This window comes from Aspergillus japonicus (assembly GCF_003184785.1).
Source record: "Aspergillus japonicus CBS 114.51 unplaced genomic scaffold BO86scaffold_14, whole genome shotgun sequence".
In the NCBI taxonomy this organism is placed as follows: domain Eukaryota; kingdom Fungi; phylum Ascomycota; class Eurotiomycetes; order Eurotiales; family Aspergillaceae; genus Aspergillus; species Aspergillus japonicus.
The window spans coordinates 94,176-112,379 of NW_020291651.1; the positions used below are offsets into that span (position 1 = coordinate 94,176).

Sequence of the window (18,204 nt, forward strand, 5' to 3'; positions counted from 1 at the left end):
CTTTCGAACAAAGACACAGCCGAGAGACTCGAGACAGTGGTTTCAGAGTAGTACCACCCAATTTGAAAGCGTTCATCAGCCATGGTATATGCAGTGTACGGCCAAAATATTGAGGGACATACGGAAAAAGACGTGCTGAAGAGAACGGCACAGTCGTCCATGTACCATGCATCGCTGCCGCTAATGAAACCGCTGTTAGGTTGATCTGGACAGCACTGCCAATGCATATGCCTGTGACCGGCCAAGCAGTTCAGATCGGGAAGTGCTCCGGCCGATGATATTTCCTTTAGGACTAATCCTACAGTTGCCGGATTTGCGATGAGGTGGAGTGTGGGACCGTGGGAGATGATTCTCTGCAATGCTCGGGTACGAAGGCCTGAATTGGCTGGTATGGAGAATACTTAGCGATGGTATCGCAAAGTCAATGATTAGATAGGCATCTTGGTATCATCTCATTGCCGTCAATGTAGAGGATTGTAGAACGGTGTATATCCGATGTCGCCCGAGTAGAATGTTCGTTCGCCAATCATGCGAGCCTTGCGAGCGGCTCGAAGAGCGTCTGTAGTCAACCCACCTTCGACCTTCATTTGATGTATCCTGACCAGCTTGTGGTCCCGAGTGAACACATAAACGCCCTTTCCTTTATCCAATTCGATTGGAAGGGCGCTGTCCACGAACGGAAGGCCGGGTACGACCGAGAATTTATCGCAACCTTTCAGCAAAGGTACTTCTTCAAACTCAGAGAATATGACGCGAAGATTTTGGAAGCCGGGCTTCCCACCAGAAGTGCCGTTGGCAACTAAGGACTTGCTCCAAAGCGGGCCTACCACATGATGTCTTCTCTGGATTTCATGCAAGGTCCACTTGGTCCAGTCGATATGCCGGTCTTCTGGCATGATCTTTGCAGCATGAATCAGAGTACCAACCTCCGCTGAAGAGCTCCGGCCTACATCTTGCAAAGGGGGGACGAAAAGTCCCTTTCGAATACCTTCCACGAGAATTTCCGCGCCCTTGGGGGCGACGACATCTAGCAGTTCCTGAACCGTGCATGAATCTGGGTTCGGTATGTCGAACCCTGGGAACGGAGTCTGCGCTAGAATAGTACCGTGGTCGAAGTGCTTCAGATGTAGAGTTTGCAATGTGACGCCAGTTCTGGTTCTATTGTGCAGGAGTGTGTGGTGTAGCGGTGCGGGACCGCGGAAGCTGGACGTTCTCATTAGCAAGGCTGGATTTACTGCTTACGATCTAGGGAGATGTGTACTCGGGGAGTAAAGAGGGGTGCACATTGAGACCTCCATATTTAGCACCATTGATAATCCGAGGAGGCACAAACAGCCCGAACGAGACAGCGACAATCAAATTGATAGGCCCTTTCGGCAGGACAGGAGGCTACCAACAGCGTTAGCAGACATGTTCTGGAGCTATCAAAAGTTTTGAAAAGTTACCGTCCATCCCCGGAAAGTGTCAATCTCATGGATAGGAAGCGCTAAGTCTGTTGCGGCTGCTTTGATAGGGACTGTTGCGATCCACAAGCATGTCAGCCGGAAGTATTCCGATCTGTTTCTCATGCGCAAACATACCTTCCTGGATTTTCTTCAACCCTCGCCCGACCCTCTTACCGGGTCTACAGACGATATCAATGGAAGCGATCCGGTCCGGTCGCGAGAGATGTTCGGCATGGAGCGCTTTCAAGGAAGCAATACTGAATTCATCCGAACCGCAGAAGAGTATGCGGAGAGGGTCGTAGGCTTTGGTCGCCAAGTATCGATTCGCAGAAGGGAAAGCATAGAGGGTGGGTCTGAATCCGCACAGGGTCCCTGGGCCTCGGAAAAGCAGCATAGCATGCATCTGATGCTCCCCACTGCAATGGGGTGCCTGAACAATCTACTATGTATTATTTTACACTATTTCGTTGCTGTAGCTTCGGGAGAATCGCCGAACGCCGACACGTGATGTCACCGCCTTCCCACCACTCTCCCCCAAGGAGAGAGTTTCGATCAGCAACAAACGATCCATGATTATCTCTTGCTCCGCAACGACGCTACTGCTCGGTACTCTCAGTGATACAGAGCTCACATGTCGATGGCGCAATGCCTGATAATGCCTCTGCGTCGGTGATTCCTGCACAACTCTCTTTCCTCACCATCTACAACCCTCGCCTCGGACCGACAGACGAAACAATACAGGATCAGATCGTCTTCTATACATCTAGGTCAGATCGTTCACAGCAGCGCGATAGCCCACTCCCTGAGGAGAGTGTCAATAACGGGCCTAATGACGACCTAAATGATAGGTTGCGACAGATAGGATTGGCCCAGGGAATAGTAGGCTTTGCCAGGTAGGTGAAGCCGCTATCAAGGGTTAGTCAAAGGTTCAAGGGCTGATCTGGAATACCAGGAACTTCTCAGAGGGCAAGGCCGTAGAATATGTGGAAACAGAGAAGTCGCAGATTATCTTGCACGAGCTTGAGCAGGATTGGTGGATCTTAGCAGTGGGTGACCTATGTCGCCATATGTCATAGATAGCTGCTGAGATCTCTCTAGTCTGTTGATCTGACTCGACTGCCAATTGATCCGGCTACTCTCCCCCAGAACGATGGTTCGGCTACACCAAAGCTCACATACTCATCAAGGGAGATGTGCCCCCCACAGCTCTTGATACAACAAATGCGCCGGGCACACTCCATCTTCCTTCTACACCACCAGTTTACGCTCGACGCCCTCTACGATCACGTTGGCAGGTCCAAGTTCTGTGATCTCCTCGACAGCTTCTGGTGGCGATTCGCCTGGAGCTGGGAAATGCTTCTCAGTGGGAACCCGGTGGTCGATATGTATGATGGTATCAAGCTCTCTGCTGGAGGTGAGCTTGGGGTCGGCGTTGGCGAGGAAGAATGGGGCAGCGGGGAGAGAGAGGTCTTGGAGGACTTTGTTTCTAGGACGGATGGACTTGTAGATATGATTGTCTCGCGGTTTGGAGACTCTTCTACATCATCGAGGGAGTCTGTCTCGGAAAATAGAGGGTCAACCTCCAAGGGCAAGAGTGAAAACGCTGAATCCTGGCTTGGTGCGGACGTTGCCCCAAAACCTTCAGATGGAGTCATATTCTCGGGGGTTGGCGCTCTCTCCAGACCCTCTGTCGTGAGAGTCTCTCAGTGGATGGAATGGATTTATAGATATGGCGTTGACGCGTACGCAGTGAGCGAAGACCCGGCTTGCCCGCGCCGGCGGAAAAGACGAAGGAAGCATCGGAGAAGGCTTCCGGTGGGGAACGAGACTGACCGTCAAGCTGGATCTGTTGTCAAGCCTGTTGATCATGCAACTTTAGATCGTTCCTTTTCTCCCGGAATACCTCGTCCGCTTGTGGTAGGAACATCAGACGCTTTACAGCCGCCAGCAGAGTCCGGTGTGAAAACAAGCTCTATCACCAGCAGCAGTGAGAGCTCGTCAGCACGGAGTGACCGGGCAAATGACTGGGCGATGCCCGGCTCGGAAACATTAATGAAATACCTCACTCTCGGATATGCTTCATCTTGGGGCCCATCATCCAGAACAGGGAGCCCACATCCTCGCATCGAAGCATTGAGGCGAGAGGACGACTCCTCAAGCCCGACTCACCATGTGAATCCCCCTACTAATTCTGCAGAATCAACTAAGGGGGACACTGCTGATATCGAGGATAAAATGAAGCTCAAGAACACTGGTCGGTTCCTCATCGGGTTCCACAATACGTCAAATCTCAGCACCACGGACAGACTTCAAGGAGACAGTGAACCATTGAACATGCTCACTGCAGATTCGAGTCATGTAACCGACCAAAGAACATTGCACGTCCGATTGACGGTCCCCTTCGAAGAAGCTGTTCCTCTAGACGAAACTCCAACTGGTAAGCAACTCTGTTCTGAGAGCAAGTGGAACTACTCAGTGGCTGATCACATGCATACTAGGCTCGGTGAAGTTGCGAACAGTTGTCTACGTAGTATGTCGTGCCTTATACCGATATTCTCCTGGATGGTACACTGACCATTCCGTAGCACCAACCATTCATATACACGTTCCTCTACGATCCTTCCACCCCCTCTCTATCCCAGCCATCCTTCTACCACGAACTCTGCAGCCAAATGAGCATCCTCCACAAATCGCTGTGCAACTCCACGTCACCCGCTACTGCAGCGAAGCGAATCGCCGTATCCGACAGCGCGTTCGAGGTGAACAACCGATTCACAACCCCCAGCCAGCCGGTACACAATCTCGTGTACGATCCTACCAACTTAACAATCCGCTCCTCCATTCCCAACATTCCGGAACTGGGAGCTCCGAGCACCATTGAACCTCAAGATCGCACGATGCTACCGCCATGGACGCGGGTTGAGAGCCTCAACATCCACCACCGACTGCTAAGCACATACGCGGAAACGCGCTCTCGGCCCTTGGAGGTCGAAAGAACCTGCAAGACCAGTCGCGGCTGGTGGATTGTGTGGATGCGGCTGTCTGACAGTCCCCTATCTCCACCAGGACCAGAAGATGCTTCTGTTACCGGGACGAGCACGAGCACACCAGCCGAAGCCAACATCGGCAGTATTGACAATGGTGGTGGTGGAGAGGGAGCTTATGGAGGTGCCACGCAGCAAGAGGCTTTCCTCATTCGGCGATCAAGCGATCATATTTCATCAGGACATGTCCGCAGCGGTAGCGGCTCCAGATTCTTTCGGGATCTCGGAGGCGCCTCATCGCCAGGTCTGCAAGCGGCAAGGACTGATACAGGCCCAGCGAAGCTCGTCGAGGGACTGGGCCTCGATGCCAGACGGTATATTGGCAATCTATTAAGTTTGAATAGGTAGATCTGGCGATGGACACCGGGGGAAGGGGTTTTTTGCTCTTACGTAGGCCTACCTCCAGCAAATCCACAACGTATACCTCTCCACACACATATGCTAAATAAGCTAAATAAGCTCATTAAGCCGTCTCCATGCCGCGGGCCTCGGACCTTAGTGGTCTCTAATTAGATAGAGAACCACCATAGGCAACTGAATTTCATAAATAGCTTCAGGCAGACATGCTCCTCGGTAATTCAGCACATGAACCAAGCTTGGCCACAGTTGCGATTCCTGAGACCATCTTATCGACGGTGGATCTCGTACTAATGTCATGATCAGCATTCCTCCCTCCGCCTCGTCACCCGTCCACTTTCCTTTGTTCAGGAGATACATACAAGCCACAGGGTCCACTCATATGTCCCCACTCGAAAGGAGGGAATAAAAGAGTCCCAGTATGTGCTACATCACCCATGGACTTACTCATACCGATACAGGGTCGCATACTCACTACCCTGCAGGGTACGATAATAGCTACATGTGCTCAACATTTGAGTCACGATGATGCGACGTGGATTGGATTCTTTCTACCGAGGAATTCATGGTCCAGCAACCAACAGATATTGTTGAGCCTAGTTCGCATGGAAAGGAAACATTGGGCGCATGCAACCGAGAGCATGGCAAGGATAAGTACTGCAGTGGTCAAAAGACAATGAAATAAGGATGAGTTCTGCTTCAAGATTCTCTTTCTTCATGGCTTGACATCCGCCGCGAAAGACACATGTATAGTTATTAAGATCGCGTGACTGACAAGATAAAGGAAAACAAGGGGAAATGGGGGGAATGGGTTCAAACCCAATGACAATTCCATGCATTCTCTTTAACCGAAAATAAACAAACAAGGATAGCAGATTAGAACACAGCAAAGTGGGGGAAATCTGATGATGATGATGATGATGATGATGATGAGACTGTGCTGGGGAAGATCTGATAGGCGAGGCAAAGAACATCTGGCCCATCGTGGAGATTTGCATATTGTCTCGATAACCAGACCATTTCTTCCAGGAGTTCGATGCAAAGGATCGATGCGAAAGGGATAGAGCTGTGCATCAACTTGCGCTGCTTTGAACCTCCATAACCCGCTGCAGCGAGGGCCTCTTTCTGCTGGCAGCAACCCGGCGCCCAATTGTCATAGTGGATGATCGCGAACCGCCCCGGAGGCGCCTAAGAGGAGCTGGAAAATAAAAGATAAGAAAACCCACAAGGTTATGAAGACAAGACAACGCCTCCCTAGAAAATAATGTCTGCAAAACAAGAAAGTCGACCAACTGCATAGCCAGATAATCCCATAAAGCTCGTGTGCCCGTGATTGAACATTATCCACACTCGCATCCAGGCACAGATTGGAACACGCCAACGGAGGACCCCTTGGGAGTAAAATGATAGAAACCAAATATTCGAGACGCTTATCCGTTCATATAATCTCCGCACGAAACAGACCTTTTGCGAAGGAAACAACTAGTTTACAGGATGGTGCACTTCTTCTTGCTCTTGTGGGCCTTGGTCAAGAGCGCAGCCCGGGTAGCCGCCTCAAAGACCTCACGAACGCCCTCGTTGGTACGGGCAGAGCACTCGAGGTACTTGTAGGCACCGATCTTCTTGCGAACCTCCTCACCCTAGGGGAAAGTCAGCGATCAATTCAAAGTCAGCTGAATTAGCGCGCCCGATGGACTTACCTGCTCAGGGGTAACCGGCTTCTGAGAGGTCTTGTGGAGTTCTTCAATGGTCTTGGGGTCGTGACGGAGATCCATCTTACAGCCGACGAGGATGATAGGGAGACCCTGGCAGAAGTGCAGAACCTCGGAGATCCACTGCAAAATCATCAGCATGTTGATCGCAGATAAGCTTGACATGCGCAGGCTTCATCCTCAAGGTCGAAAATGGGGGAATGGCTCACCTTCTCCTGAACGTTGTCCAACGAGTCAGGGGAGTCGACAGCAAAGCAAATCAGGATAACGTGAGAGTCGGGGTATGAGAGAGGGCGAAGACGATCGTAATCTTCCTGACCAGCAGTATCCCAAAGAGCGAGCTCAACGTGCTTGCCATCGACCTCAACATCGGCAACATAGTTCTCGAAGACAGTGGGGACATAGACCTAGGGCAGCGTTTTCAGTTAGTCCGATAGGAACGGAAGGTTGGATGAGCAGTTGCATGGTGATTTCGCAGCGAGCGTGAGTAGGACAGGAGACAACAGCGTGAAGACCCAGGCAAGGATAGGAGACGGAGGCTAACCTCGGGGAAAGTGCCCTTGGAGAAGACACTAGAAGGAGAAAAGATGTAGAGTCAGTATGTGCCATTTGGCCCCTTGGACGGGGGGAGGGTGACCAAAGATGAAGAACTTACATCAACAGACAGGTCTTACCACAGGCACCATCACCAACGATGACAAGCTTGCGGCGGATCTCAGCCATCTTTATGGAGGGATGAAGATCAGCAAACGGAAGAGCAGAAAATAGGTTGATTCAGCGGTATGCGACAACAAGGGAAAAAAGTATGCGTAGTGGAGAAGAGGAAAGGAAAAGAGAAGTAAGTAGTTGATGGAATTTGGATTTGAGAGAGGGGAAGGGGGGAGTGTAGCAGGTGGAGGGAGGTGGAGGTTAAAGGTAGAGGAAGAGAGAGAGGGTGAGTAAGTGAGTGAGTGAGAGAGTGAGTGAGTGAGAGTGAGAGAGAAAGGGACAGACAAGTCAGGCGCCCGAAGAAAAAGGGTTATCACGTACGGTGCACGGGAGTAGGCGCAACGGGCGCGGATTAAAATATGGGAGGGAGAGTAGGGGGTGGGGGGTGGAGGGCTGTAGAGGAAACAAAAGAGTCTAGAATTAAAAGAATAAACCCAAACGATGAGTTTAGCAGAGGAATTACGGCAGTAGAAGCGTCCCTTGAGTTAAGAGAGGTTATCACGTTGGAGAGGTGATGAAAGAAGAAGAGGAAGAGAGGAGGAAAGCGGAAGAAGAAAGGATGGGTTGATAGACAAGAGGATGAATGATCAGACAGTGAGTGAGTGGTGTTGGTGGTGGTCGTGGTGGTCGTGGTGAGTGCCTGTAAGCACTGCTCCTACAGTACGAAGTACGGAGTACTGCTCTGTTGCTGCTCCTACCTAGTACTGCCTATACTGCTCCTGGAATACTACTACAATCACAACTACCACCACCACCACTACTGCTGGTTGCCCATTGCTTGCTACATTTGTTTTGGACCAGTTTTGGACCAGTTATGGCCATCCATCGGCGGGTTGGCACTCTGCCTATCTCCTGTATATTCCTCCTGCCTCTTTCATGTCTATTCCTTGAGGCTCTCTCCCCCCCTGTCTAATCATTGCAGTATCCCCAATACTAAAACAAGCTGAAACAATCCTTCCCCAATTCAGTGGTCAAATGGCTATGAATGTGGCTGTGACAAACTGTTTATACTTTCCCTTTTCCCCCTTCTCTATTTGTTGCCTTTCCTTCATTGTTATCATCTTCCTAGTCCTTGCTCTTCTTTCCTTCTTGTCATTACTAGCATTGTAGCCAACGGGATACTTCTGATTGTCCGGTTAGTCGGCTGCAACCTCTTTCGTTAATAAAATCTTTTTTTGTTCTTTGATGAGTATTCTGCCTTTCTGTATCACTAAGAAGGCTGGCTGTATCCGGGAAAGAGCCACGTTACGGTCCTAAGAACTGATGGAAGAATACCGTCGATAGGCTACCTCCTAAAAACCGTACTCCTTTTCCATGATCCCCGGTCTTTCTTGATCTAGTCGCCTATTTTTCGCATCCACTAAACTTGTTTAACTAGTTATGTTGTCCGGTCATTTTTGCTTACTTAGCTGCCTAAGCTGCTGCCTTCATTCCGATTAAAAGCCACCGTGGCTGAAGAGACGGGAGCCGGGAGCCAATGGTGACCTACGACTGACTGCCCAGTATGGTATGGTATGATACCGGACTTAACTCAATCAAACTGGTACTAGGTAAAATTCCTGTCTGTGGTCAGCCAGGACTATGTAATTTACTAGATATACTTATAGTCGGTAAATACTGGGTAGTAGTTATTATTGTCGACCAATCCAGCGAGATTTTTCCTGCTTTTATTAGCTGGTCCTTTATTTTATGGCTTACTCTTGCCTGAGAATCTATTCCCCCCGTTCCGCTCCGGCTACAACAACTAGTTAAGCCGTATGTCGTCATCTTCGCTATCTGTCGCCTGTTCGACTCTCGTGGAAGAAATATGTATGTATGTAGGTTGAGAAGTAAGTCTCTAGACAAGGGCACGATTCTTTCAAGAAAACTCAGCTTCCATCACTCGGTACATTTTTGAAAACCATCACTAGTATTTTTGCGACATTGAACTTTCACAAGATCCATCTTTAGTTACCGTCGCTGTCCTCCAGGCTATCTACAGAGAGGCCTAGACGCCAGTCGGCACACTGGCGGGGAATCAACGCTATAATGCATGTTGGCAGGGCTCTGTAGTTCATACTCCAAGCGGAAATCACCGAATGCCCTAAATAGCTGGTGTCCAAGCTCGAGCACAGCTAGACAGCCTCTTCTGCATTAACGTCCAGTCTAACCAACCTCTAGTATTCACCTGTTTTACATGCACCAGGAGAGTGATTGGCATGAGTATGTTGTCAACCAGAAACTCTGTCGGCTTTTAGCAGTGATCACCGACTTTCTTTCAACTGTGTGTGTCCTCACTTGAGAGGCATGGGGACTGTATGTATCTTTGCCTGCTCAGTATGAATTACCGAAAGTCGAATACCCTGGCAGATTCGCGTTCCGCTCGCATTTACCGATTCCCGAGCTAGAGACAAGTGGCGGTGCAAGTGATCTTCAATGCCTTCCCCCCCTGAGCATGCTGCGATTACATGAGTAGGCACAGTACGTACTCTCCTCCCTGGTCAACGTCATCAAATGGGACCAGAAAATCACCCTAGCAAGCGCGACCCCATGAAGCATATTCTCATTTTTGTGACGTGCTCCTTATTCCTATGCAGCTTTCAGTACGAACCAATGCACTGCAGGCATCCTTTCATGGTCATGGCGGTCGACTCAATTCGCATTGTTGACGTTGTAAGTAGAGAGCACTGTACTGTACTTTTTACTGCATGTCCATGCATACATACAGTACATTACAAGTTTCGACGACGAAGCTATAATACCCGGGTATAGCCTTGCCATCTTTCAGCCACAGATAACATAGCAGCAGCAGCAGCAGCCTTGCAGTAGGGACTTGTTGTACGGAGTAGCCATCGTACATATGCACAACGTGATCGTCACCGAGTGGCTCGTTTCCAATCAGAATCGCAGGGCTGTTGCGCTAATGCTGTGCCAGTTCTAAGCTGAGTGCTTGTTGATTGGTGCTCACTGAATTGACCATCTCCTAAACATTCGGTGAAGCTGCTTGGACCGTGACATTTGGTTGAGGCGGAGGCGACCCTCGTGAACTCTATACATCGATCACAGCTGCAGCTGGGGAGGAAAGAGGCTAGATCACTGCTGGGGATGATGATCGGGCCTATATCTGACAGCCTCTATGGTAAGCAAATCTTGCAACTTGTGGGGGGGGGGGGGGGGTCTGATGTGTTGTCGACTGTCTTCCTACGGTTGCCACTATCCAGCGTGGTTTACACGGACAAGCTTGACGATCGAGCCATAACAAGCCATGCGACCTCGTACCTACTATGTAGGTATCACCTGTCAGATGTATGGCGAATAAGATGACATTACTTTCCTCGGTTTCCCTCGCATCTATCTGCCTTGGACCTGTGACGGATACGCTATTCGCATACACTGTATGGCTTGGCCACTATCGAGTGACAACTACTCTTAAGGAACTGGATCCTGTCCAATTCTCCTCTATGCTATCGCAAGAGCCGATTCGTTAGTTGAACCGAACTCCTAGGCTGTTAGCTTAGTAGGCTCTGCAGTCGACTCTTTAATGTGTCAGGTTAGAGCCTTTGCTACCATGATCCGTTCAATCTGGAAAGTGGACGTATAATGGATTGAGGTGAAGACCCTTCGACCCCAGGTTTAGTTAGTATCATATCTTTTCAAGGTTCCACGGTACCCGCGCAGCATCTAGATAACGATTATACTGCCTACTTTCCCATCTTGAGATTGAATGTTGATACCTATAGTATGGTATTCTCTCTCTCCATCAGCTCAGAAGTACACATGATTGACATGCCTGGCTTCCTGACTTCGAAAACCACAATCAACATAGCCTGAAAAGCATCCATCAAAGATCACACTCAAGATTGGCGACTTCCGATGTAATTACTTGTCCTAGATATAAAATGGTAGCTCTACATGAGGTACTCACATAAGTATACTATGTACTCCGTAGCTATACCGAGTACCTACTAATAGTCGTGGTACTAAGTTGGTACTAGGTAGTCAACTTGAATGCCCAGACCGATCCCGACTGAAATGGAAGGTATCGAATCTGATTGGTGGTGGTCCCCGGGTAGACACGTGACTGCAACAGGACCGCAATTTTCCCTTCCCCGACATTCAATCTGGCCGCGATTCAGTGGGAAAGGACGGCCATTGTCGGCATCGCAAACCGATCACCATGCAGAAAGTCATTCAGAGAACGGCGCAGGCCCGGAACCAGGCCACGCGTAAGGCCATCCGGGCGGCCAAAGTTGCGGAACGCGAAGAATACAAGGACACTCTCCGCCAGCGTTTCGCCTACAAGCGCATGGAGCTCGACAACCTCCGCGAGGAAAGGCTCCGTCGCCGTGAAGATTGGATGCGTGGACCTCTAGCCCCCCAGCGTGATGCCGCTCTCTCAGGAAGCAAGTTCGGCGCCCTGACTCCGCAGGCATTGAACCCTCCGACCGTCCCCAAGCATCTCCGGAGGAAATACATTAACATTGCGGCGGGAGATCGGGTGTGTGTTATGAAGGGCAAGGATAAGGGCAAGATCAACGAGGTCATCAAGGTGGATGCCAGCAACGAGACGGTGTTGGTGAAGGACCTCAACATGGTACTGTTTGCTCCTGCTCGATCGCGGATTGTCTCACTCGACTGACTGCTGCCCCAACCTCAAAACAGGCCGATATCTACTTTCCCGAGTGGATGACCGACCAGTATGGAGAAAAATCCCCCTTCCAGTCTGTCAGCATTCCCTTGTCCTTGGACGATGTCCGCCTTGTGGTCGCTCTCGATGACCCCATTACCGGTCAAACGCGAGATGTACTGGTGGAGCATGTTTATGGCGGAGGGCCCATCCTCGAACGTGGCTACGGAGTCGAGACCCCTAAACACACCAGATATATCGCCGGTGAAGACATTGAGATCCCCTGGCCCAAGGCCGAGCCCCCAGCGCCGAAGGACGAAGAGTGGGACACCCTCCGTATGGAAGTTGAGACGCCAACTTGGCTGCCATCGCTTCAATTCGCGCCTTTCCCCGCATCGGTCATCAATGAGCTTCGCAACCCGTACTCGAAATACCGAACCAGACACGATCCTGAGTGGGTGGAGAAGAAGATGATGGAAGACTACAAGCGGGAATATCTTCAAAGTCAGACTTTGTGGACCCCCCTGGTTCGCCTAGATACCTCGAAAGTCGCGCAAGCAAGGAATCAAAAGCCCTCACAAAAAGCCGGTGGGACTCGCAAGATGGACAAGAAGACAAGAGGGTTCATCGAGGCTTTCTTGGAGAAGAAGCAGGCGGCCACGACGAACGCCTAAGCACCTGTGGTAATAAATATGCCATTGGCCACTGACGAGAGCAATGGCAGCTTCGTGGTGGTCCTTTTTTTTTGTTTCCCCCTTTTCGCGACGTTATTTCTGGGTTCCACGATGAGTGTACATTAGTGCTGCTTGTAGCATAGAATATGACTTGTATTAAGATCATCAACAATCAAGAGTGGTGAAGGAGGTTGAACTAAAGAATCCTTGACTGCATTAACATGATAATGCCTTGGGACAACCATTGCACCAATAAAAGGATGTTCAGCAGAGACTAGGAAGAACTCTTCATTTCAGGGCGATGAATTTTCCAGTATGCATTTGGTGCGCGCACCCGATCGACCAAGCCGCCAGGGAGTGCAGTCCTTTTCTTTCATCTTACTTAACCAAAAACTACTTACCTCCACCTCCACTTACCTACCTTGCTATTCAAAGCGCATCGCAAATCTCGGTTTTGTCCGTGTCATGCAATATCCTCCTTGTCCTTATTGAATTCATATATTATTCATCACCGGCTTATCATTATCAAGCTTGCTACACTGTATCTATCCATTGATCGCATCCATCGATCCTCCTCTTCCTCATCATGGCATTTGCCACAATAAACTCCTCATCTTCAGCTCCCCCACCGAGGAGCTCCGTTATTGATGATGCCTTTGCTGCCGAACCTGCCCTTAGGAAACGTGTTTACGATGCGATCGGTACGTGGAAGACTGTCGGTCACTGCAAGAACCATTCACCATCCCTCTCCCCGCCTCCAAACCCCCCACATCAACGCTCGCAATGGGCCCAAATAATTACGCTCAAGACTCGAAAGCACAGCATCATTAACTCACCGCCCGTTGACTTTATCCTTCCTCTAAACAGAACATACCCCGCAGTATGCGCCGCTATTTGAAGACGTTGCCAAATATACATCCAGCCTGCTGGCCAGGTCTGTCGCCCACGCCCGCGTTCAACCCATCGAGGCCGTCAGCGACGACGGCCCAGCGGCGAAGAAACGCAAGACCCAAAATGGTGGGGATGATCATACAGCTGCCGCTGCGCAGCAGTCCCCGGGCGACTTGAAAGCCGACGCACCACTACAGTTCTACATGCAGGATGTTTCCTTCGCTGTGCCGCAGCGGAAGAAGCTTACCCTGGAGATCACTGCTGGGGGTGGATTTCTTCGTGCAAGGAATCAGACGTCGAAAGAGGTGGAGTTTGGGGTGGAGTTGGATAAGATCCGTGAGTTGCCTTCAACACAAGATCATTTGCTGCGTTGCTAATGTGTGCTCGTGCCGTCACTAGAGCACGTTCTGTGTCTTCCGGTTCCGGAAAAGAACCAGCGACAATTCAATTTCTGCATTATCCCCCGATATAGCGATGGCATCAACACTCCTCCGGGAGGTGTCGCTGCTTCTGAATGTATTGTGTGGACGGTGGCCGATGGGCCGCCCAAAGCAGCGTTTTTGGGAACCGGTCAGCAGCTGGGGACCACTGAGGGCGAGAGCGCGGAGAAGGTGGTTCAACAGGTATTGAACGATAATTTGGTGCGGACCAAGGTGATCCGTCCCGATGAGCGGCAATTTGTGAGCGCAATTCCGGAAGCTCATCGGAAGGGGGAGAAGGCCTTCCACGTCAAGGCCCATCGCGGGAGTAAAGATGGTATCAAACACCCTCCTGCAGTGGTACAGCTTGTTCTTTTGACTAACGGCGATTCACTGTAGGTTATCTTTTCCTTCTTTCTACCGGGATCCTGTTCGGCTTTAAGAAGCCGTTGATATTTTTCGCCTTCGAGAACATCGATTCGATCTCCTACACATCTGTCCTGCAGCGAACCTTTAATCTCAACATCCTAGCCCGTCCGTCTGCCAGCGATGAGACTCAGGAAATTGAATTCTCCATGATCGACCAGGCCAATTTCTCTGCAATTGACACCTATATCAAAAAGCACGGCCTGCAAGATGCTAGTCTCGCAGAAGCCCGCCGGGCGAAGCGATACAATGTCAATGGTGCCAAGACCGGAGATGATGCCACCACCAATGCAGAAGGGATTGCTGAAGTAGAAGAAGAAGAGAGTGAATTGCAAAAGGCACAACGTGAGCTTGAAGACCAAGAGGATGAGGATGAGGAGGACTATGACCCTGGCAGCAGCAGTGACGATGGAAGCGGCAGCAGCAGCAGCAGCAGCGAGGAGGACGACGATGACGACGACGACGACCAGGATGAGGATGAGGACGAGGATGAGGACGGTGAGGATGATGGTCGCGATCTTGTGGCGGAAGAGCTCGGCAGTGAAGCCGAGGATGTCCCAGCCGAAGAGTTGTAAGACCTCGCTTGTCGGACCCTGTATAGATAGATTGTTACCACCGCCAGGCCGGCGCAACGCGGGCCCGATTGATTTGCCTTCAGCGCTAGCCAGACACGTTCAGCCGTCGAGCTGCACGCGGTGAGAACCCGCTGGAGAGTGTTGGTCATAGACTGTGTGTCTTTGCCTATCTAGCATAGAGTATCTAACTGATAGCCTTGCTGCTTATTGGGACCGAGCCTTGCACACGTCGGATTGCATCTGACATGGGGAAAGCCGTTTCAAGACTGCATAAGAGACGTTTCAGATAATGGGGTTTGACACCCAATAAATTGTGGATCCTGGATGTGTCAGATGCATCGCGCCATCATCAATTGAGGTGTGCCACTGCTGCTGTGAAGTTGGAAGTATTGGCAACAGAATGAAGCAGGAGGACTAGGAGCTACGGAGTACTCCGTACATCCTTCCAATTGCGCTAGACCTTGATGTCGGCAGATCTGTCCCGTCGCAATGGCCGTGGTCTCCAGATATTGAGCCCTAAAGTACTTACTACATAGCATGCACAGTAAGTGAGGTGATGATTGGTGATGCTCAGAGCCTCAGGTACCGTTGACAGGTTCGTATTCCACACGAAGCTAACCTGGTTAATCTAGAGTAGTGTGGTTCGTGACCATGGAGAGGAAGGGGGGCCGCGGTTAACAGTTGAGTAAGTGACTTGAGAGAAAACAAAGTGTAAGAAGAACGGTAATGATACCTTTTCACAGAACGATTATTGGGAACTCTCTAACAAGTCATCACTGATACTTAGAAACTCGTACTACTACTAGGTAAGGCTACTGAACTACTTGTTTCGTACGGTATAGTACGGAGAAACTAGAAAGAGACTCCATTTTAGGTCGCAACTCCACCGGCTTCCCCTCTTGACTAACCGGGACAGTCGTAGCTCCAGACCCTAAGCGTGGTGGCCCCCTCTTCTTGCTCCTCCCCCCCCCCCAAGGGCGTAGTCAGGACTGGTCAGGGGTGCAGTGCCAGCGCAGTGAGCATCCATCAAGCCATGTTCTTCCACCTTCCCCTTAGTCTAGGCTAACTTATCGCTTTTCTTACCGATCACCGCCTCAGGGCTTCAGGGCTTGATTAATTGAAGTTCGGGAAACTCAGTCAGATATACTCTGCTCCGTACATATGGCGCTTACGGACTTGTACAAAGTACTTACTTCATCTTGATGAGTTGCTGGTTGACAGCTACAATTAGTTACGGGTCATACTTGGGTCTTGGGTGATGCGGGATTCTGCGATTGGCCTGACCTACACTACAAGTACATGCTTATCTGTCCCTGGGCATTGAATACTGTATACACAATCCATGTCTACAGAGTCTTCGTTCCAGCATACTTTACTTATTCACCCATTTATGTATTTCATGGATTCTGTTCATTCGTTTCTCTTTCCTCTTTGCTTGCCAGCAACGGCTCGGCTCTCCGGAGCGCATAGCGCTTGCCCAGTACCAATTATAGATGGGGGTTATTTCATCGAGATTAATTTGAAATTTAAAATGATAATAAGATCAATGGCAATAATCCTACACATAACTACCCATCACTCTTCCGAGACTCACTGATCGGATAACCGATCGATAGGTACTGTACCTGGCACTAAAGCACATAACAACCCACCCACTGGCACTACGTAACTAAATCCGACCAATTCTCCATAATCTTGTTAAAATACGGACAGGTATCCATCCATCTGTCCATCCTCATTCCCCAGCCGTACCGGTTCCTGTCGGGTATGATTACGGGCGTCACAAGCCCGCAGGAAAACTAGAATCCAGTCACTGTAGTAACTAACCCCCAAAAATTGTATGTAAGGTTTGCTTCGACAGGGAATTAAGATTTGGGAAAATCACTTGAGATGAATGTTGTTGCGCTTTGCTCTAGTCCGCAGCACATTGGTTCCTTCAGGTTTCCATCTTCCGACCCTCATTCCTGGTGGCATCATGCCGGCCGACGCCTAGTTGCTGAAGAATTGCTCTTGTTTGCAATCTCGCCTTCAAAGATGGCTAGAACCCTCCGAGGGTGGGAGCTGACCAGACCAGACCAGACCAGACCAGTGAGAGACAGTGGCGCGTCTAACGGATTAATATGTCGTCGAGCCATTCTCCATATATAGAGCTAATTTGGCCTAGAGGCGCCGCTAGTGACTCCGTCCCCTGGTGCCCGGGGCGAAGCTTCCGAAATCTACTCCGTACTCGAGAATAATGATTCAAACTCATGATCGTGAATCGGGGGAAGAGGATGGGGGTTCTTCGTCCTTCTCTTCTTCTGCTTTTGTCTGTCTCTTGGTCTTGCTTATCTCTGGATTGGTCTAATTAGAATCTTCGAATCTTACCGAGATGTACCTAATCTACCTTGTTGGTAGTCAGTGGTAATTTAATTTGGTTTAGAGAGGGGCGGAGGGGCGGAGGAGGGAAGAACAGGAGACGCGCGAGAGGAACCTGCCGTGTGCCCCGTCCCAGTTTTAGCTAGTACTATGTAGTCTTTGCTGTTTAATATTGCTGTTGCTTGCTGTCGCTGATGATGATGATGATGATGATGATGATGATGATGATGATGTTGATGTTGATGTTGATCAATTGATTTCAAGGAATTGATGTAAGAGCAAGGACAAGAACAAGAACTAAAACTAACTACCCACAACTATGTAAGATTCTAGGATAAACAAATTGGACTCATTACATTCTGCTCTGGTACCTTACCGACGGGATGTGGATTGTTCAAAGCATGCACCTCTGCATGCATGGCTTATTCCCACTGTCTCAAAGTAATATTCACCTGCCTCTCCCCCCCCCCCATCCTGAAGAGGAGGAAGTTGGGAAGGAAGCACCATAGTATTTAGTGACACACACAATTGATGCCCCGAAACCGTCCGATAAACGCCCTTTCTCCCTTATCGCTTGGGGGCCCTTTTCATCCATCATCGCCCATCGGCGCCATCACCGCCCGGCTAGTTTCCACTAGTCGGTATTCCATACCAGATGTTACCATACCGACCAGGGGGGTGTGGGAAGGGAAAAAAGAGGGAGGAAAAGAAAAAAAAAAAAAAAAAAAAAAAAAGGAAAACGGGGCAGAATCCGTACCCAAGCTTGATCAAGAAGAGCCTTGAACAGCAGCATTATGTCCATTGTTGTTTTAGTATCCAATCAGTCTGTCGGAGTACAGATTTACCCCAATCGTACCAAATCAGGTTCAATCAAATCAACAAAAGGGGAGAAGTACATAATAGAAGAGATCATATAGAACAGAAGAATAGAAAATGATAAAGCATACCGTAGACAAAAGAAGAAAAAGAAAACCCCAAAAAATTAACGA

The 18,204-nt window shown here is 49.8% G+C and overlaps 8 protein-coding genes across 8 annotated transcripts; 5 read left to right on the plus strand and 3 right to left on the minus strand.

The window, feature by feature from the left end:
• Positions 1-344: 344 nt before the first annotated feature.
• BO86DRAFT_47172 (methionyl-tRNA formyltransferase) lies at positions 345-1,882 on the minus strand. The gene is made up of 4 exons (XM_025677413.1): positions 1,581-1,882; positions 1,446-1,516; positions 1,262-1,389; positions 345-1,203 (listed from the first exon to the last, which is right to left on the minus strand). Exons 1-4 carry the CDS (start codon positions 1,846-1,848, stop codon positions 462-464), a joined length of 1,209 nt encoding a protein of 402 aa, XP_025529241.1. The 5' UTR covers positions 1,849-1,882; the 3' UTR covers positions 345-461.
• A 132-nt stretch (positions 1,883-2,014) lies between these two features.
• Positions 2,015-4,904, plus strand: BO86DRAFT_408625 (uncharacterized protein). Its single transcript, XM_025674355.1, has 5 exons — positions 2,015-2,338; positions 2,398-2,491; positions 2,544-3,882; positions 3,944-3,975; positions 4,031-4,904. The coding sequence occupies exons 1-5, from the start codon at positions 2,091-2,093 to the stop codon at positions 4,835-4,837; spliced, it is 2,520 nt and encodes an 839-aa protein (XP_025529242.1). The 5' UTR covers positions 2,015-2,090; the 3' UTR covers positions 4,838-4,904.
• Positions 4,905-5,331: 427 nt separating this feature from the next.
• On the minus strand, positions 5,332-6,088 carry BO86DRAFT_47205 (uncharacterized protein). Its single transcript, XM_025677414.1, has one exon. It carries the CDS (start codon positions 5,842-5,844, stop codon positions 5,443-5,445), a length of 402 nt encoding a protein of 133 aa, XP_025529243.1. The 5' UTR covers positions 5,845-6,088; the 3' UTR covers positions 5,332-5,442.
• Positions 6,047-7,281, minus strand: rho1 (Rho family GTPase RHO1; the record flags this gene model as incomplete). Its single annotated transcript, XM_025675522.1, has 5 exons — positions 6,047-6,486; positions 6,547-6,681; positions 6,768-6,965; positions 7,103-7,130; positions 7,214-7,281. 5 exons carry the CDS (start codon positions 7,279-7,281, stop codon positions 6,334-6,336), a joined length of 582 nt encoding a protein of 193 aa, XP_025529244.1. The 3' UTR covers positions 6,047-6,333.
• Positions 7,282-10,435: 3,154 nt separating this feature from the next.
• Positions 10,436-10,945, plus strand: BO86DRAFT_387950 (uncharacterized protein). Its single transcript, XM_025671729.1, has one exon. It carries the CDS (start codon positions 10,554-10,556, stop codon positions 10,731-10,733), a length of 180 nt encoding a protein of 59 aa, XP_025529245.1. The 5' UTR covers positions 10,436-10,553; the 3' UTR covers positions 10,734-10,945.
• A 435-nt stretch (positions 10,946-11,380) lies between these two features.
• BO86DRAFT_387951 (mitochondrial 54S ribosomal protein uL24m) lies at positions 11,381-12,727 on the plus strand. Its single transcript, XM_025671730.1, has 2 exons — positions 11,381-11,839; positions 11,908-12,727. The coding sequence occupies exons 1-2, from the start codon at positions 11,423-11,425 to the stop codon at positions 12,544-12,546; spliced, it is 1,056 nt and encodes a 351-aa protein (XP_025529246.1). The 5' UTR covers positions 11,381-11,422; the 3' UTR covers positions 12,547-12,727.
• Positions 12,728-12,932: 205 nt separating this feature from the next.
• rtt106 (putative negative regulator of DNA transposition (Rtt106)) lies at positions 12,933-15,119 on the plus strand. Its single transcript, XM_025674356.1, has 4 exons — positions 12,933-13,247; positions 13,414-13,773; positions 13,837-14,193; positions 14,256-15,119. Exons 1-4 carry the CDS (start codon positions 13,133-13,135, stop codon positions 14,855-14,857), a joined length of 1,434 nt encoding a protein of 477 aa, XP_025529247.1. The 5' UTR covers positions 12,933-13,132; the 3' UTR covers positions 14,858-15,119.
• Positions 15,120-17,736: 2,617 nt separating this feature from the next.
• Positions 17,737-18,183, plus strand: BO86DRAFT_47417 (uncharacterized protein). Its single transcript, XM_025677415.1, has one exon. It carries the CDS (start codon positions 17,871-17,873, stop codon positions 18,150-18,152), a length of 282 nt encoding a protein of 93 aa, XP_025529248.1. The 5' UTR covers positions 17,737-17,870; the 3' UTR covers positions 18,153-18,183.
• Positions 18,184-18,204: the final 21 nt, after the last annotated feature.

What these genes read in the sequence shown, in the direction of transcription:
- BO86DRAFT_408625 (XM_025674355.1), top strand. Translation starts at nt 2,091, where the DNA reads ATGCCTGATAATGCCTCTGCGTCGGTGATTCCTGCACAACTCTCTTTC. An exon ending in GGAATAGTAGGCTTTGCCAG is followed by an intron (nt 2,339 to 2,397) that starts GTAGGTGAAGCC and finishes CTGGAATACCAG; the next exon opens with GAACTTCTCAGAGGGCAAGG. An exon ending in AGGATTGGTGGATCTTAGCA is followed by an intron (nt 2,492 to 2,543) that starts GTGGGTGACCTA and finishes AGATCTCTCTAG; the next exon opens with TCTGTTGATCTGACTCGACT.
- BO86DRAFT_47205 (XM_025677414.1), bottom strand. Translation starts at nt 5,844, where the DNA reads ATGCAAATCTCCACGATGGGCCAGATGTTCTTTGCCTCGCCTATCAGA.
- BO86DRAFT_47172 (XM_025677413.1), bottom strand. Translation starts at nt 1,848, where the DNA reads ATGCATGCTATGCTGCTTTTCCGAGGCCCAGGGACCCTGTGCGGATTC. An exon ending in ACACTTTCCGGGGATGGACG is followed by an intron (nt 1,390 to 1,445) that starts GTAACTTTTCAA and finishes CGCTGTTGGTAG; the next exon opens with CCTCCTGTCCTGCCGAAAGG. An exon ending in CACCCCTCTTTACTCCCCGA is followed by an intron (nt 1,204 to 1,261) that starts GTACACATCTCC and finishes GAGAACGTCCAG; the next exon opens with CTTCCGCGGTCCCGCACCGC.
- BO86DRAFT_387950 (XM_025671729.1), top strand. Translation starts at nt 10,554, where the DNA reads ATGGCGAATAAGATGACATTACTTTCCTCGGTTTCCCTCGCATCTATC.
- BO86DRAFT_47417 (XM_025677415.1), top strand. Translation starts at nt 17,871, where the DNA reads ATGTTACCATACCGACCAGGGGGGTGTGGGAAGGGAAAAAAGAGGGAG.
- BO86DRAFT_387951 (XM_025671730.1), top strand. Translation starts at nt 11,423, where the DNA reads ATGCAGAAAGTCATTCAGAGAACGGCGCAGGCCCGGAACCAGGCCACG. An exon ending in TGGTGAAGGACCTCAACATG is followed by an intron (nt 11,840 to 11,907) that starts GTACTGTTTGCT and finishes ACCTCAAAACAG; the next exon opens with GCCGATATCTACTTTCCCGA.
- rtt106 (XM_025674356.1), top strand. Translation starts at nt 13,133, where the DNA reads ATGGCATTTGCCACAATAAACTCCTCATCTTCAGCTCCCCCACCGAGG. An exon ending in ACGTGTTTACGATGCGATCG is followed by an intron (nt 13,248 to 13,413) that starts GTACGTGGAAGA and finishes TCCTCTAAACAG; the next exon opens with AACATACCCCGCAGTATGCG. An exon ending in CCATCGCGGGAGTAAAGATG is followed by an intron (nt 14,194 to 14,255) that starts GTATCAAACACC and finishes GATTCACTGTAG; the next exon opens with GTTATCTTTTCCTTCTTTCT.